Raw genomic sequence first — 17200 nt, forward strand, 5'->3', positions numbered from 1 at the left:
TTTGGCTTCTGGCAGATCAGGGAGAGAGCAGAGAGCACAGTGGCAGGTAAGAAGGCGGCAGAAAGCAGATTAGGCAAGGGAAGGGGATCAGAGCGGTACTTGGGGACAGTGAGAAACGAATTTGTCGCATGCCTCCTATAAAGGTTGGCCTCCATTGTTGTAGCAGTTGGAATGGCAGTTAGCTGGTGTTGCCTGTTGCTGAATATATTCGTAGTTGTACTTAAAGCATTTATGGTGCTTTTCAGCTGTATAAGGGTTTCATGGAAAGACTCTTCTTAGAAGAAAAATAGGACTAATTTTTCTGTTCCACATGAGGCCTACTTGGAAGGAAATGCAAAACTGCATTCCAAAGCTTGCCTAAGTCTATCCTGAACGTATGGTGGAGCCAATAAAAGATACGAGACAAAAAAACCCTTGCCTCTCTCATTTTATTGGCACCGCTGATTCCTATTATGAAACATGGCTTCATCAGAACAAGTGCCATATCAGGTCAGACCAATGGTCCATTTAGCCCAGTGGCAAAAATGGATGCAATAGAGCAGTGGTCTCCAAAGTGGGGTGTGCGCAAGATGATCCATTGGGGTGTGGGAAGAAAATATTAGAACTTCTATTTATATTTATTTTTTATCTAAAAAAAAAAAGGAAGAAATTAAGCCTTACTAATATTTAATATACGGATTGACACTGGCACCCTTACTCCGTACGTCAGACGGTCACATGTCACATACGGTACGCGAGTAGTACATGTATATAATTTATAAATAAATATACATATATTGGGGGGGGTGTGCTCAAAAAATTTTTACTTATAGGGGTGCGCAATCAAAAGTTTGGAGACCGAGGGAGAGCATTGAACCAGCTATCTCTAAAGGGATCGATCCACTATTCCAAGGGATGTCAACCAGGCGTCTGTGTACCCTTGGGTGTACTTGTACCAGTTCTAGATGAGCAGGGACAGAGCACCACTGCATTCCAGGAGCAGGGCCAGGGTGGGTCGAGGGCAGCGGCACCCCTCTGTGGGGCGGAAAACCTTGATGCAGCGATCTCTGCCACCACACACCAGCCCACTGAGCTTTCCCACCCTGCCCGGGCCTTGCTCCTGGGAAGTGGCAGTGCTCTGTCCCTGCCTGCCTGTGCGCCATCCTCACCTCCCTGCTCAGCTTCCAGCCACACGCAACCTCCACCTCCCATGCTCTGCATCTGGCCATCAGGGGTACTTAGACTAAATAAGGCTGAAAACCCCTGTGCTATTTAGTATCTGTCCTGGCATCCACTGTTTTTTGGGTTAGAGATGCCAGACAAAATATCTCCAACCATTCTGTTCAATAGCCATTAACAAACCCATGAATTTCTCCTGTCCCTTTTGGAACCTGGTTATCCTGTCTGCCTCCACCACCTCCTGTGGCAACAAATGTCACAAGGCATCTACGTGCTATGTAAGAAAAACACTTTATCTTGTTAGTTTTAAACCTGGCCCTTACTAATTTCAGCAGGTACCCCCTAGTTTTAGTAGTCTGGGACTTGGTGAACAACTGCTTCCTGGTCACTTGGGCCATGCAGTCCTTAAAGACATCATTGCCTTGCCTTTTCTCCAGCATCAGTCAGAAAAACCTTAAAAAACCCTCAAAGCTGCTCCAACTTTGGCTCAGCTGAAATGTTTGTTACAGATACTGGAGAAACAGTAGAGAATGGCACCCTGAGAAGGTGGATGGCACAACATGCTGGAAGAGACCGGGAGCGGAGAATGCCCCTATGCTACCAAGGGAGCCATTTCTGCTGGAGTCATTGCCAGGCATCAGGGTGCCTCAGCCCCTGTGAACCTAGAAGGAAGGCAGCAGCCAGCTCAGGTGGGTGGTGACCTAGGCATATGAACTGAAAAACGGGTGTAAATAAGTAAAAACGGAATGACCTAAAAAAAATCGGTAAATTTATCAGTGAAAATGGGGAACACTATGTACTTTAAACAGATGTGATTTTGCACAGGGCAGCCCTGCTGGGGGGGGCGCTCCTGCAGGTGCCCGGCGGGCGGGGACGCTCGGGAGCTCTGCCCAGCCGCGCCTCCACCCTGCAGCAAGGGGGGGGGGTGGCACAAGCGCCGTGGGGGGCTGGAGACTGCAAACATGCCCTCGCGCCTCGAGACATGGCGCATGCGCCTCTGGACCGGAGAAACGCCGACGAGTCCCCGCGCGCCTCATGCCCCGCCCCACTCCCAGGGCAGAGCGACGTCACGTGACCCCTCTCCCCAGCCCTCCGCATTGCAGCCCCTCCCCCTGCCCCAGTCCCGCCGGCGCGCGGCGCTGCCGGGTGACGGGCGGGTCTAGGCCACAGTCTAGTGCGCACGCGTCAGTTCCGGCGGGCGCGCGGCGCGGCGCGTGGGTTGGCAGCGCCGCGGCGGCGGCGGGGAGGGCAAAATGGCGGCGGCCGCGGCGCAGCTGACGGACGAGGAGCTGTTCTCGGAGCTGCGGCGCTTTGGGCTCTCGCCGGGGTCGGTGACCGAGAGCACGCGGCCCGTCTACCTGAAGAAGCTGAAGAAGCTGCGGGAGGACGAGCGGGCCGGGGTCCGTGGTGGCGCCGCTAAGACCCGGAACAGCAACAACAACACGGCGGCGGGGGCGGGTGGCGGCCCCGGGCGGCCCGCTGCCATGGCGGCGCGGCTGGGCAGCGCCGAGCGGCCGGCCCTGACGGGTGCCAGCGCCAAGGTGCTGCTGGGTTTCAGCTCGGACGAGTCGGACGCGGAGCCGAGCCCGCGGAGCCCGACGCAGGCCCAGGCCGGCGGCGGCAGGCGGGAGCGAGCTTCCCCGCCGGGCCGCGGCCTGCGGCCCGCCGCCCCCCACGGCGCCTGTGGCGGCAGGAGCAGCTGCCCCCCGGAGGCGACGCGCAGGAAGCCCGGCGCCTGGTGGGGGGCGGCGGCACGGAAACCGGCTGCCGGGGCGCAGCCTTCAGGGCCTAGGGAGGAGGTGGAGGACGAGGAGGAGGAGGAGGATGAGGACACCGAGCAGCAGCGGTGGAAGAGCCGGGCAGTGAACGGCAGCCGGTTGCTGGGCTGTGGTGGCGGCAGGGACAAGTACTCGGACTCAGAGGAGGATGAGGAGGAGCAGGAGGGGGATGAGGGACCGCGGGCCAAGCCGCAGGTAGCGAGGGAGGAGCCTGTGGCCCGCCAGCCCCGGGCCCGCAGGAGCCTGGCCAAGCCTGCCGCAGCCGCGATGGAGACAGGCCAGGACCGGGCTGGAGGAGACGGCGGCGCTGGTGTAATCGCCGGGAATGACAGGGCGGAGGCGGCGGCTGCTGCTGGGAGTCTAGACAGGGGCAGAAAGCAGCAGCAGCAGGAGGCGGCGGCGGCGCTGGGGGGAGGCGGATGTGAAAATCTGGACTCCAGCCCTGCCGTCGCCAGACACCGCAGCAGCTCCTCCAAGAAATCCCCTCCTGCGCTGCTCCTGCCCCCGCTGGCGGACATGGACAGCGGGAAAATCCCCGACCCTCGGGGCACGCTGAGGAAAGCAACCAATAATCATGTTCTCGGGGGTGTTGCTGGGGGCTACAGCATTGAACCCAGGGTCTACTCTGCTACCAACAGCCTTCCCCCGGGTGCTGCGGCCACCGCCTCCTTTAGACTCAATCACACCAACCACACGGGCTCCAATCACACCTACCTGAAAAACACCTACAAGCGAAACCTTTCCGAGCCGGAGGAGGAGCTTCTCCAGCAGTTCAAGAGAGAGGAAGTATCTACCACTGGGGGATTCAGTGCACATTACCTGTCCATGTTCCTCCTAACTGCTGCCTGCTTGTTCTTTCTGATACTGGGACTCACATACCTGAGGATGCGGGGATCGGGAGTCCCCGAGGATGGGGACCTTAAGAGTAAGTGTCAGGTCAAGGCTAAGAGGGTTTTTTGCCAGAAGGCATCCTCCACTAAATGTTACTTTACTCTTAAGTAATATCTTGCTCCTGTTGCTCTCCTGTATAATTTTCCCAGTACCTATGCTACATCTAAGTCTTAGTTTATCTTTTGGGAACACTACTTAGGTGAAGTGCTTTAGGTGATGCAACAAGTCTGCAGCAAGTAGGAATAAATCCAGAGTCCTGTCTCTTGTAATCTGTCAGTAAGTACCTGCTTCTCTGGCATGTTTCACAATAGGCTTTTGTACGTCTTCTGACCATGCAGAGTACTTTTGAAAGATCAGTAGGAGAGCCAGGAGGGTAAGGCCTTTATATTGTTATGATCTTCCCAGGTCAGTTTATCTTGGGATCTTTTTGATCTAACCATTACTAAAACTCACAGCTATCAAATGGTAAAACAGATCAAGTAGGTAAGACTGAAGCTTTACCTTGATCTGGATTATAGTACTTTGACTGAAAAGGTTATACAGTAAAAAACGATCATGCAGTAGGTAGCAAGGCTGCATGTAGGTGTGGTGCTTTCTAGCAGAGAACTTCTGGGTCTAAACTTAGTTAAGGTTGGCTGTCACCTAGAAATGTGCGTGCTTTCTATCAGGTTTACTTAACACTTGTTTGGACTTCTTGACTATGTACAAGTGACTTCTTAAAATATATTTAGAAACTTGCCATTCTCTCTTCACATGTGGTACAAAAATGGAAGTGTCCCAGTTAAGGGTGGTGGTTGATGCTAATTGAACTCTTGGCCTTTCTGAAATAGGCAAGAAACCTATCCGTGTCAACTGTGGTGACATGTATTTTTTCCCTTCTGGACTGTTATTCATTAGAAATTAAACATGGAGGAAACTTGTTTATGGGAATGAGTGCTAGCTGGATAATAATTTCTGGTCTTTAGTAACTTAGCTGGTGTTGAACAGGTGATCATAAAGGGAGGCTACATGTATCTTTGGAACAAGTGATACTTGATCAAAGCCCCATACTTGCCCTTACCTTGTTTGATGAGGGGAACCAATTCAAGGCACTGGGCAATAGCATACATACTGTATACTGTAATTGTAACAAGAAAGAGTTGTCTGATGCAGTTGTATCCCTTCCCCAGGCTGGATGCTGGAAGCGGGGTGGTGAGTTTCTTTCCCTGTAACATTAGTCTCCTGGCTGTAAATAAGAACTTACTCTCTGATAAGTTCTGAGCCATTTTGGGGGTCTGTTCAGCTAATAGTTTTCCCAAGTAGCAGCGGAATACAGACATCCATGTCAGACTTCATGTTGCTCTGAAGAGCTTCAGTAAAAATTGTCCAGTTTTCTGCCGTTTGGAAAGTTGTGAGCAACAGATATGCTGGAATAGTCTAAAAAGTCTGGAGGGCAATACTTGATCTGTTCACTTTGGGCTGGAAACTTACAACTTTTTATTAAGTGACAGTGAGCATCACAATAGCCACTGAAATGTTTAAAAAAAGAAAAAACAAATTCTGAGGATTTTGATGGAATTAGGGTGCGTTTCCTAACTGGCATTGTTAGGTAGCTGGTGAATTTTGCAGAATATGCTAAAGAGAAAACTATTTGTCATTGACTGTATAGCTAGTTGTGGAAAGATGGATGTACTTCAGACCTTGAATTTGGGTAGGGGAGAAAAAACTACTTAGGTTTTGAAACAGAAATTAGAGCGGTGGTCTGTTGTGTGTGCTCAGCATCAAGGCAAGTTCTTTGGGGGCAGGTCCGGTTCTGCTCCTTCTGCATTGTTTAAATGGCACAAAGGAAGCAGAAATCTTAGTCTGCTACTGCAGGTATTTCAGTGAGGAGGCAGACCCGTAGGACAGTGATTCTCAGCTGGAGCATCATAAGATCTTTTAAGAGTCATGTTCCCTGGCGGAGGAGGTAAGTGCTTTCTTTTTCACCTGTTGGGTTCCCCATGCCTGCCTCAGCATCTCAGGGACAAATGGCATCCTTGGCTGCTCTTCCAAGAGCTTCCACTTTTGCCCTCCCCCTGCTGCAGTCCTTGCACTGACTGCCAAAGTGCTCTGTCACAGGAGGGCAGATGGGTGTAAGGCTGTGAAGTCATGCATTTCTGCCTGACTCTTTTCCCTTCTCCCAAGCTCTGCTGGTGGGAGGGGCTGCTGGGGTAGGTAGACATGTAAGTCCCCTGAGGAGCAGCATCACCAGTGGGGACTATGCTTACCCTTTCAGGTGCAGATTGGGGGTGGGAGAGGAGACGGTGGAAAATGCAGGACACCTGGCACTAACCAGCTCCTGCAGGGACAGATGCCTCCTGCAGGGGTGTAATGACCCACTCCCAAGCTCCCTAGTCTGCCTTACTGTGCACCATTCCTTGTCATGCTTTTAAGGGTGTCCTATCCCCTTGTGAGAGCCTTAAAGTACCATGGAGTATGGGAAGATAAGTACCATAAGAAAAAAATTAGTTTTTGAAGTGGAGTGTTGCTGAATTCCAAAAAAATTATGGAGGGTTTTTTTTAAGTAGAAAAGCATTGAGAACCATTGCCCAACAGAGAATATGAAGTCAGCCCTACATATTTTTTCCCCTTTCTGCATCTTCTGGAAACATGGGGCTGGTGCAGGGCACATGCAGCATGTGGGGTGGAGCCAGGGTACATGCTGTACATGGCATGTGGAGCCTGTGGGCCTAATCTGGGTCAGACCTAGATCCAGCAAGTCTGGTGCAGTGCGGCATGCACTTTGGATCAGCCCCCAGCTCTGCACGTGGGGTTGGAGCTACTGCATGCTGGATACAGGGTTGGTCCAAGACTCACAGGCAGCACTGTGGACTGGATAATGGGGCTTTGCAGGCCAGATCTGGTCAGTAGGCTGTATGTCTTTGACAGCCCTGACTTGGGACAACAAACCAACTGAAAGTAATCTTAGGGAACTGTTTCTAGCTAGTTCAAGCAGCCTCCAGGCTGCTGATAACTTGGGCTTACAGTGATACTATTGAGCTTCTAACCAAGTTGCAGCTGCTTTTTCCTTTTTTTTTTTAATTCCTTCCTTTGCTGGCTGCATCGGGGGAGGAAATCATCAAATTTCTGATGAAATCATCAAAGCATCAGGCTCTTTAGGCTCAGTTATGCTGTCTTCTGGCTGCTTTAGTTCTGTGGGTACACCATATACCCACCTCCCCATAATGGCAGAGCTGATTTGGATGCATTTATTTAAAAAAGATGGAGCATGGCTTGGGTAACACCTTCAGTTATTCATCAAATGCAGTTTTTTGTTTGCTTTTTAATAGCTGCAGGTTTAAAATCACTGGTAACTAGCCATTTGTGGTGTTACAGAAACATTTCAAATCTAGTTGCACTATACTTGAGTGAAGCTGAAAATGAACATATTTATTATAATAGTTTGAATTCAGAGCATATTCTAAAATAAATGGTCAAGTGAAATGCCCCAAGTTTTTGTTTTAAGGAAGACACCACTGAATATAAATTTCTTCACATAAGGACATTAATTAGACAAGATACTCAAGCCAGAGTGCTTTTCTTTTTGTCTTTTATTGGATAGAACAAGGCTGTTCAGCTGTTGACCTGTGGGCCACATCTGGCTTGTGGGGGTTTAATGTGGAGCCAGTGGGCTCCCATCTGGCTGCTACTACTCTCATTTCTCCTGCTGTTGTTGAAGCCAGGGTCTCAGGGTCCCATGATGGGAGTGGAGGGGGCTTACACCACTTGCATGGCAGGGGGATGCACTGCCCATGTGGGGATCCCAGGAAGTCTTTGCAGCTTCTGGCATGAGGCCCATGCCATGGGTGCAGTGTGTAGCCCCCGGCTGATAGAAAAATGTATGTCTGGGGTCAGTTTAGAATACTTAACCTATTCAACATTTAGCACTTACCATGTTACCAAACTAAGGTTTTCATCTGGATAAACAATGCTTCTTAACCTTTGGAAGGTATATCTTAAAACATGAATTAATAATGTTCACAGTGCATCCTTTTCTGTCTTCTACTCCCTTGTAAGATTTCAGCTCTTGGTCTCAGGAAGACGTGGATCCTAGCTCCCAAACAAGCGAAAAAGTAAGAGTGAAAGCTCCATGTGTATTTGCTGAACTGGATATGCAACTTCTAAGTCCTGAAATATATTTTGTTGAACCGCTGTAATATTAGTAATCTGACTGACACTGTAAATACATACAGATATTCAGCATATAATTACAGTGCCAAGCAGTCAAGTTCAACTGTTGATCTTGATTTAAGTTGTTTCATTACTTCATACTAAAAAAATGGGAGATCCAGATAATAATTCCAGATGTGACCTCCATCAGTAGCATGTAAGTCTTGAGTTCTTAGTGAGGTTTCTGTTGGCAGGCTAAAGAAAAGTGTGCTTTAAACAGGTTCAGTGCATATTGGAAACATGATACATACCTCTGGAAACAATGAGGATGAGACCCCTTATTATAATAAAATGAACTTGGTGCTTGTAGGAGACTTTTAAAACTGTAGATATGATTTGAGTTTCAGATTACTATCTCTTAAGAAATAAGCTTAGAAGACTTGCATATATAAGCTTTTGGTAAATGCGAGAGTGGACTAAACTTATGAACTGGTGCTCAACCTGGCAGGTCAGGTAGGCAGTACCTCCTTTGTCTGTTTGCAGGCTGGATCCAGCTTGTGGTCCTGATCTGGCATCTTGGGGCATGGCGGGTCTCCATCTGACAACACAGGGAGGGGCAGCCCAGCCCTGATCAAGCTATGTAGGAGAGGAGAGGGCTTGGCCTGGTCCTGCAAGGGAGGGAGGTGGAACATGACTTGGCTGATCCAGCCATGCAGGGGCCAAGGGGCATGCGGCCTGACCTGGATGTGGCTGTGTTTGGAGGGGAGGCCGAACAGTGTGACCAAGCAACATTCTACTGCAGAGGGCTTTGCAATTTGATAGTGAGATAGTGGGCCCTCTCAAGCAGGGCCAGGGATGTGATCCTCCCCCTTTATATGACACTGGTCAGGCCGCAGTTGGAGTACTGTGTTCAGTTCTGGGCGCCGCACTTCAGGAGGGATGTGGACAGCATTGAGAGGATCCAGAGGAGGGCCACCCGCATGATCCGGGGACAGCAGGGGAGACCCTACGAAGAGAGGCTACAGGACCTTAACCTGTTCAGCCTTTGCAAGAAAAGGCTGAGGGGGGACCTGGTGGCCATCTATAAACTCACTAGGGGGGACCAGCAGGGTTTAGGGGAGACCTTATTGCCCCTAGCACCCGCCAGGGTAACAAGGAATAACAGCCACAAGTTGTTAGTATGTTTAGACTAGACATCTGAAGGCACTACTTCACAGTCAGGGCGGCTAGGATCTGGAACCAACTTCCAAGGGAAGTGGTGCTGGCTCCTACCCTGGGGGTCTTTAAGAGGAGGCTTGATGTCAACCTGGCTGGGGTCATTTGAGCCCGGTTTTCTCTCCTGCCCAGAGCAGGGGGTTGGACCTGATGATGTCCCTTCTGACCCTACTTCTATGAATCTGTGAAACTGCCACTGCTTCCCTGATGCCAAATTTCCTGATCCTGCTTGAGGGACTCCTAGGGCTTTGGCTCATGGGCCAGAGGTTGAGTACCTCTGAACTAAAGAATTGGAAGCAGGATAAAAACTGAATGCCTTAATATTGGGGTATGTCACGTGTTAAGTAGCTGGGAACCTGGATCCTTGATAGAACATCGTCTTGTCTTTGTGATGATTTGGTATTTTGAGTAATGTGGATTTAGAAGGGATGATGCGACTATTGGTGGAGAGTAGGATTGTGAAAGAACTTAGTGTTTAAGTAAGTTCATTTAACTTGAATCGCTGTCTTTTTAAACTCATTTTGATATCAGAAAATGCTGGTTCCTTCTTCATACATCAGTTCAGTTTCTACTAGGAGATGAGATTGAAGCTTACCTCACAAAATCTCTGATTTATGAAGTTGAATTAAAATTTCTTTTCATTTGCCTTTTTTTTTCGTGCTTACAGAACTAAAAATCTTACTTTTGACTATTGGAATTTGGATAGGTTGGAATCAAATAAGGAGCCAGTTAGGGATGAAAATATAATTAAAAATCTGTTTAACCTCCTCTACTTATATAAATTAAACTGTTAATACATACCTAGTGTGGGGGGAGGAGTTGTAGAGCCCTGGGCCAGTGCTTGCCCTGCCATGCTGCAGGGAAGCCAAGGACAATCCTTGCTAGACAACACAGCCCATGTGGAGGGAGCAGACTAGCTATGGGTACTAGTCCCCCTTGTTTTCCTCCTCCTTCCCTTTCCCTTCCCCCTTCTGCCTGCCATGTCCCCTTCAGTTCCTGAGGCATTACTAGTATACATATACTTATAATTTAAACATTTAATTTGTCACATCCCTAGAGCTAGTATTGATTCAGAAAAGTGAACAGACCTAAAAAAGGATGAATGTCAAAAGAAAAGTTTTATTTTTAAAAAGGGGGCCAGGCTGAACTGAATATGAAATGTGGAGCACAGATTGTTTATGTGGTAGCTTTTTTGGAATGCAAAGTAGTTGTTATGTATCCTGATGAGAGAAGAAAGTAGTCTGCTATTCTTGAAATGGCAAAAAGTAATTAGCAAGAGGCAAAGATTCTGGTTGGTGATGTCTTTTATTGGACCAGTCACATGGTCAAGATTAGATTTAGCCAAGCTTTTTAATGTACTGCATTCTTCTTCAGGGTTGAGGGACCATGCTGTTTGTCTAGGAAAAGATCTTGTGCACAAGAGTCATTGCCCCTCATATTTTCTGGACCCGCTTGAACACTTCCAAAAGTTATTAGGTTGTTAAGGGAAGATACCACAGTAGAGTCTTTAATATGCTGTTCAAATCCATTTTCTTGTTGGCACAAAGGAAATGGCATGCTTTCAAAAGGGGTCTAATATTTTTAAAATACAACTGGTAGTAATTCAGAAATTCTAAATAGCACAGATAAGGCAGAAAAATATTGTATAACAAGCTTGAAACTTTTTCTTAGTGTATTCCTTTTAGTTACCAAATACCGTTATTTATTCTTCCTTTTTACCGTGGTCATTTAGGTGGTTTGGCATAATCTAGGGGCATTCTGTTACTTTCTTCTGTAGGATCTCTGTGTTAAAAACAAAAACGGCGGGAAGTTTGAACTGAAGAGCTGCTGAAAAGGTAAAGCATTTTTAAATAACAATGAGTCGATTCTCTTGAAAAACCTTGGAACATTAAAACTTAAAGTTTCTTCATCCATCTTCCTCAGAGGTACAGATACTGGTTTGCTTTAAGGTGGGCCACCAACTCGTTAAGAGCTCCTTCCCTCACTTAACAAGTCCTTTTGAGCAACCTATTGAAGTGGTTTCTTATTTTACTGAAAAATAACTGAAGGAGGCATTGCTGCAGTTATTTTTACTGGAGGTTGACTACGTGTGCTAAGCAGGTTTAGGGGCCTTGTTTTTCTCTGTGCTGTACATACAACATGAAAACGACTTCTGTTATGGTCTTATGAGAAGAAGACATTAAGTGCATACCGTGCAGGTTGGAGTAGCAGCTTGTGGCTTTTTCTGGACAGTAGTTCTGACAGAAGTTGTCAGAGGGTGGAAATAGGGGTGCTAGGTGAAAAAAGACAGTAATATTGTAGGGAACTAGAGGCCGCTAGCTTGAAAATGTGAAATGAAAGGTGCGTGTATGTGCATGAGGGGGAGTTGCAGGCGGTAGTGCCTTTGCCCACCATTACAACGCACACAGGTAGGTTCCCTGCTGGTCACCATGCTGGGAGTGGCTCAGTATAGTTAGGACATACCCTACCTTGGAATGTCCTGGTGGGAGTATGCTTTCAGCTGACAGGGTTTTCCCCATCCAGCCCTGTCCACCTGCCTGCACGTAATCACTGAGAGACTTAATGCTACACACTATAAATAATTTTACCAGTCTGTTTTAAAAATTCACTATAATGCATTAATGGTATAAATACTATAATTGTAGTTTAACTATGTAACCTTTCACACCCCTAATGTCAGGATATGGTAGGGAGGAGGAATTCTTTATATTAAATAGTCATAGTACTAACAAAAATGTCCTGTTTTTCATTTGTTAAATATATTTAAGTTGCTTCTCGTTTGTACGAGCATGCACATTATTTTGTTTTTCCCCCTCCATCCCTGCTTTCCTCACCTCTTCCAAAGCATAATATTTCAGTATTTCGAAGCTGCTGCTTTTTTTTAAATGCACAGAAGATTAAATCAAAATAAGGCTTCATGATGTTGATTAAACATAACACATTTGTGTGGTTGGTGATTGGTACTTTCCAAACCCTGAAATTTCCAACATTGAGTGTCCCTTGTCAAATATTGATAGGCACAAGCTATTTAAGAGAAACCTGAGAATGTGCAAGAGAAGGCTTGTGAAAAGGGAGCCTTGAAACCAGAGATGGGGATGGCCTTGGGTGAGGTGAAAATGATATAGTACTGAGAATGCTGAGCAGAAAGTGCTGTATGGAAGGAAAATAACTGCCTCAGGTGATATATTTTTTGTGACTATTTATAAAGTAGCTGTAAAATGAAATGCTTTGACATTGTGATCTCTGTGGGCAAGGTAGAAGATGTGTTCTGCCTTCTGCTTAAGCAGTTTTGTATAAACTGGATTCGTACCCTGGAAGTGGATGTGGTGACTTTGGGACAGATTTTTAAAGGTACTTGGATCTCAAACAACATACTTGCAGGGGTTTTTTAAAGAAGTTTTGCTTCAATTGTTTAAAATTGAGCTTTTGCAAATGCCTGTCTAAATCCTTCAAGTGTCTGATACTTTTATAATGTTGTTATATTTTAATCTTTTATTTTGGGACAGGAAAAAATCATTTGACTTTAACTACTTACAGTCTGCTTTCTAGGATTGTCATCCCTATTTAGGCCTTAAAGATGTGTGCATCTTGCTGTCTCCTTAGCTTTTGAAAAAAAATATTACACTGAATGTCTTAAGTGCATCAGCTGTGTCCTTACAGCACTCTGTGAACCAATCATGATTGTTTAGTGGGTCCAGTTGGGTTTGTCAAGCTCTGATGGTTCTTTCTTTGAGGACCTAAGACCAGTGGTAAGTAATAGTGATTCAAAATAGTGTTTAATTTAAAGAGTAGAACCAAAGAATATCAGAAACAAAAGCGCTTTTTTTTTTTTTTAAACAAGACAAATCAGCACAAATCTGTTCACCTTTAAAATAGACCTATAATAACATATTCCGTACATCACTATCTGGAGGCAGGGGTTCAGTCTATTCAGCAGTTTCTGCCTTGATTTCTCTTATTCTTCAGGGTCTTTTTTATGCACCCTAGAGTTTTTTCTAGAACACCTACATTTGTTTTAAAGTACAGATTAATGGGCTCTTTGAAGTAATGATTCCTTTTCCTGGACATTTGTAGGTAAACTTCACTTGCATTAATTCCTCCATAATAAACAAAATAGTAGCTAAATTGATGTACCATATAATCATAAAATATTACCAGGACCTCCCATGACTTTTCATGTCTGTAATGGCAGCTTCAAGTAACTTCTTAATCTATGGTGTATGGAAGTTTCCATTCCATCATTTTTCTGTTTGCATGTCTTTCCTCAGTCTTTTTTTTTTTCATGTTCCCATCTTTTATTTGCATCTTTGTATTTTAACTTTTCCTCTGGGAGGAAAGAAGGGCATAGTTGAGAAATTATCTACCAACACAAAGTCCCTAGGGTTGGTGGAGGCAAAAAAATTTAGTAGTAATGGAAACTTTTGTCATAGTCTATATAAGAGCTTACACTAGGTAGTACCTGATGAATTCAGTGTTCGTATTTAAGTACATTATGACTAATTACTTAATCCTACCTTATTTCTTCAAATGTGGTTTATACATGAGATTCCAGGAGTTTTAAATGTATGCAAAATCCGTAGAGTGGTCATTCTGTTAAGGCCATTTGGGACAAACAGGTCTGAACGTTAAATCTCTTGAAAGTGTATTTTATAAGTTTGGGCTAACAGATCTAACTTGGGCTAACAGGTCTAATGGTAAATACTTCAAAATCATTGTGTATTGTAACTGGGGAGGTTATAATACACAGTGATCTCTCTGTCTCTTTCTCTCATAGAAGTGGTTGGATTGCCTCTGTTAATTTCTAACTAATGCCTCCAATATTTGTAAGGCTTTCTTTGAAATAAAGTTCAAATCACCTTCAGGACACTAGTGGTATGTCAGCGTATACAAATTCTTCAGCCTAAATTGCATGGCATTGGGGGATATATTAAGCTATTGCATATTTTTAGATGCTAATTTACCTGTCATCCAGATGCTTGATATATATTTAGAGTTTGAGCTTTTATCTGTGTAGTCTCATTTGATTGAAAATAGGTGTAGTTCTCTTGCTGGTAAATATTAGCAGCACTGGATTAATGCATCTGCAAATTATTCACATGCATAGGGCCCTGAGCTGCAGGGGGAGGAGGCACAAATGGCCCCATCCACCTCACTTCCTTTCCTGGTGGGGCTGCTGCTGCTGCCCCAAGAACCTGAGTGCCTTCCGCAGCCTCCAGCTTGCTCCGGGCACCAGTAAGGAGAGGGCAGGTGCCGGTGGGAGCTGCAGTTGGGTGGGAGTGCAGAGCCCACGCTCAGAGGGGAGGTGAGAGCACAGAGTTTGGGTGGGGAGTGGGTCTTGACCAGCCTGGGGCCCACCAGTTTCTTTGCCCAGGGCCCACTAAAGGGTTTATCTGGCCCTGAATATTAGTCTTCCTGTGGTCATGTTTTGGCCAGTGGTTCTCAACCTCTTTTGGACTCAAGGCTCCCTTCGTTGGATGGGAGGCACTTCCCTATAACTTTTGTGAATTGAGTGGCATAATAAATTATACATTACAGTGCTTACTGCCTTACAAAGGGGCTGGCAGTAGGGGTGAGGAAGCTGGTCTTATGTGTTTAGCTTAGCTCCTCATGCCATGCTTATTTCCTCATATCTCAGGGCACATTTCAAAGGATCTGGAGACATCCCAGGGTGCCCTGGCATCTTGGTTGAGAATTGCTGGTTTATATTACTATCTAGGATTATTCCCAGACCACTTTTTTTGTTTATACCTGCTCATTGTTTTAGTCTAGTGGTCCTCGGCCTTTTCAGGGTTAAGGCACCTCACCACCGCTCTTGGGAATGTGGTGGCACCGATGGCTAATAGAACCATTATTGGTGCTACCTTGGTTTACCCGAGTGCTTCTCCGTTAAGTTCTGTTGCCAGGAAGAGCTGTGAAACTGCATGAAATTACCTCTGCTGCACAGCCAACCTGGGAAGGACTGTGCTACACATGCCCCTTCCCCCTGCATTAGAGCTCTCTAACAAGTCTAATGCAGGCAGCAAAGCTGCTTTTAGCCCCACAGCTCTTTTTACCTTCCCTACAACCTCCCCTCCTGAAAACAAGAGGAAGTGGGCCAGTTCTACCTGCACCTTTTTCTGGGAGGAGCATGGGTGTGGGGAGTGGACCAGAAATTGCTGCATGGCTAGAGGTGGCTTTGTGGTCTGTCTTGGGCTTATTTAAGAGCCCTAAGGCTAGGGAAGTGCATGGGGCAGTTTTGCCTGACCACTGTTCCCCATAGCACGCCAGTATCCCCTTGTAATGTGTTCAGTACTTGTCTGGGCTCTTCGAGGCAGAATGGAGGTATCCTACACTGTCACTTCTAAACCCTTATATGGCTGTGCAAAACTTGGGCAGCCTTTTCATTTTGGAGGTGTTTTGGCCTGTTTCAGTGCCTGAAACTGAATCCAAATCAGAATGGAAGGCTCTGTAACATCTCCGAAATGAGATGGAACAATCCAAAATGTTTTGGAGGTGGGCTTGTGGGGAAACAGAAACTCAGAAGGGGGCGGGGGGAAGGACTGCTTTAATATTGACATCTGTACCTGGCCAGCGTCTGGGATCTGTCCCTAAGGTCCTTTCCAATCCCAGTGCTTTGTTACAGGGTACCATCCCTGCTGGTTTCATTCTGCTCTGCACGCGCACACACGCACGCACACCCCGTGAGTTTTGCTTTCAGAAGCTTGATGCGCAGTTTCAGAGAAACCCCTGCACCTATCTTCTTGAAACCTGGCAGACTTCATGCGCTCAGAAGGTGCTACTATGCCTGCTGTTTTCGTCCCGCTCTGCCTTACACACGTGACACAAGTTTTGCTTTGAACAGTTTGAGGTGCAGTTCCACAAAAACCCTTGCACCTATCTCCTTTAAACTTGGCAGGCTTCATTCCCTCAGAAGGGGCTACCATCCCTGCAATTTTCATCCAAATCAGGCAAAAAATGACGTTAGACATTTTTGTGATTCCCCATTGTAGCCTATGGCCAAATCACTGAAACAGTGTTGAAACTCCAAAGGAGATTCGACCAAATTGAAATGGAACAGTGATCCAAAACATTGAAACAAATCACTCTCTCTCTCCAAAACAGCTGAGTCCGAAACCAAATTGAAACATAGCCGTTTGGCCTTGCCATACTATTTTCTGTCTCTTGCCCACAGTTAGAGCCAAGTACAGAAAGTGAGGTAAGTAGTGCATGAGCACCCTAGAACAGAAACATGAAACTCAATCTACGAAATATATGTCTCCCATGCGCAAGCCTTTGGTTTGCCTCAGAAAAGAGATGTAGACTTTTCCTAGGTCTTCATGGCAAAAAAGTAGCTTTCAAACTACATGTTGAATCACTTTTAACAGCTTCCCTTGTGGTCTCACTAAAGTTGACTTATGTGGTCAACAGACACATGACTGATATTAAAGAGAGTCATTAGAGTACTGGTATGTTATATTTCATAGGAAAATAGCAAATGAAACCAGTTACCAACTTTCCCAGAAACTTTTGCCCTTTAAGCTCCAGACTTTTGTTTTGCAAATTGGTAATCTGTCATGTCAGTGGGACAGGCCAGAGTCAGCTGGACAGATTCAGCCTATGTTTATTCACATGCACTTCTATTCAAGTGCAGGTTATTCTAGCTGAAATCAGTGAGCTCCAAATATGGATAGAGCAATTTCTTAGTAGCTCATCTAATATTCTTTCTTAAAGACTGATTTTCCTCAAAGCTGAGATGTAAAATCGTGTTCACATTGAACTTTACATGGTTATGTGAAACTAAAACTTTATATGCTTGGGACTGAAAAAAGAGCAAATAGAAGTCCTAACTTGATGGAATTTAAATATTCTGAAGGCAGTAACTTATTTGCATTTCTCAAACATACTGTGTCCTTGTATTACTGCTGTTCACTCTTCACTTCTGAAAGTTCAGTGATACAATATGGATACTTAAATAGCTGATACAAAGATGATCTCTGATTTTATAAAAAATCAGACAACTTTGGGGACAGGAGATAGTAGGTTCCTATTAA

General features: G+C 45.8%; 1 protein-coding gene across 1 annotated transcript in view; it reads left to right on the forward strand.

Annotated features, from left to right (window-relative positions):
* Positions 1–2262: 2262 nt before the first annotated feature.
* Positions 2263–17200, forward strand: part of LEMD3 (LEM domain containing 3) — a 69579-nt gene continuing 54641 nt past the window's right edge. Inside the window, exon 1 of the mRNA XM_090042452.1 lies at positions 2263–3861. Within this exon, the coding sequence (XP_089898578.1) occupies positions 2412–3861 (1450 nt within the window). The 5' untranslated portion in view covers positions 2263–2411. The remainder of the gene's footprint in view (positions 3862–17200) is intronic.

The sequence above is a fragment of the Crocodylus siamensis genome, chromosome 4 (assembly GCF_052110815.1).
Source record: "Crocodylus siamensis isolate JL-2025a chromosome 4, ASM5211081v1, whole genome shotgun sequence".
Classification (NCBI taxonomy): domain Eukaryota; kingdom Metazoa; phylum Chordata; order Crocodylia; family Crocodylidae; genus Crocodylus; species Crocodylus siamensis.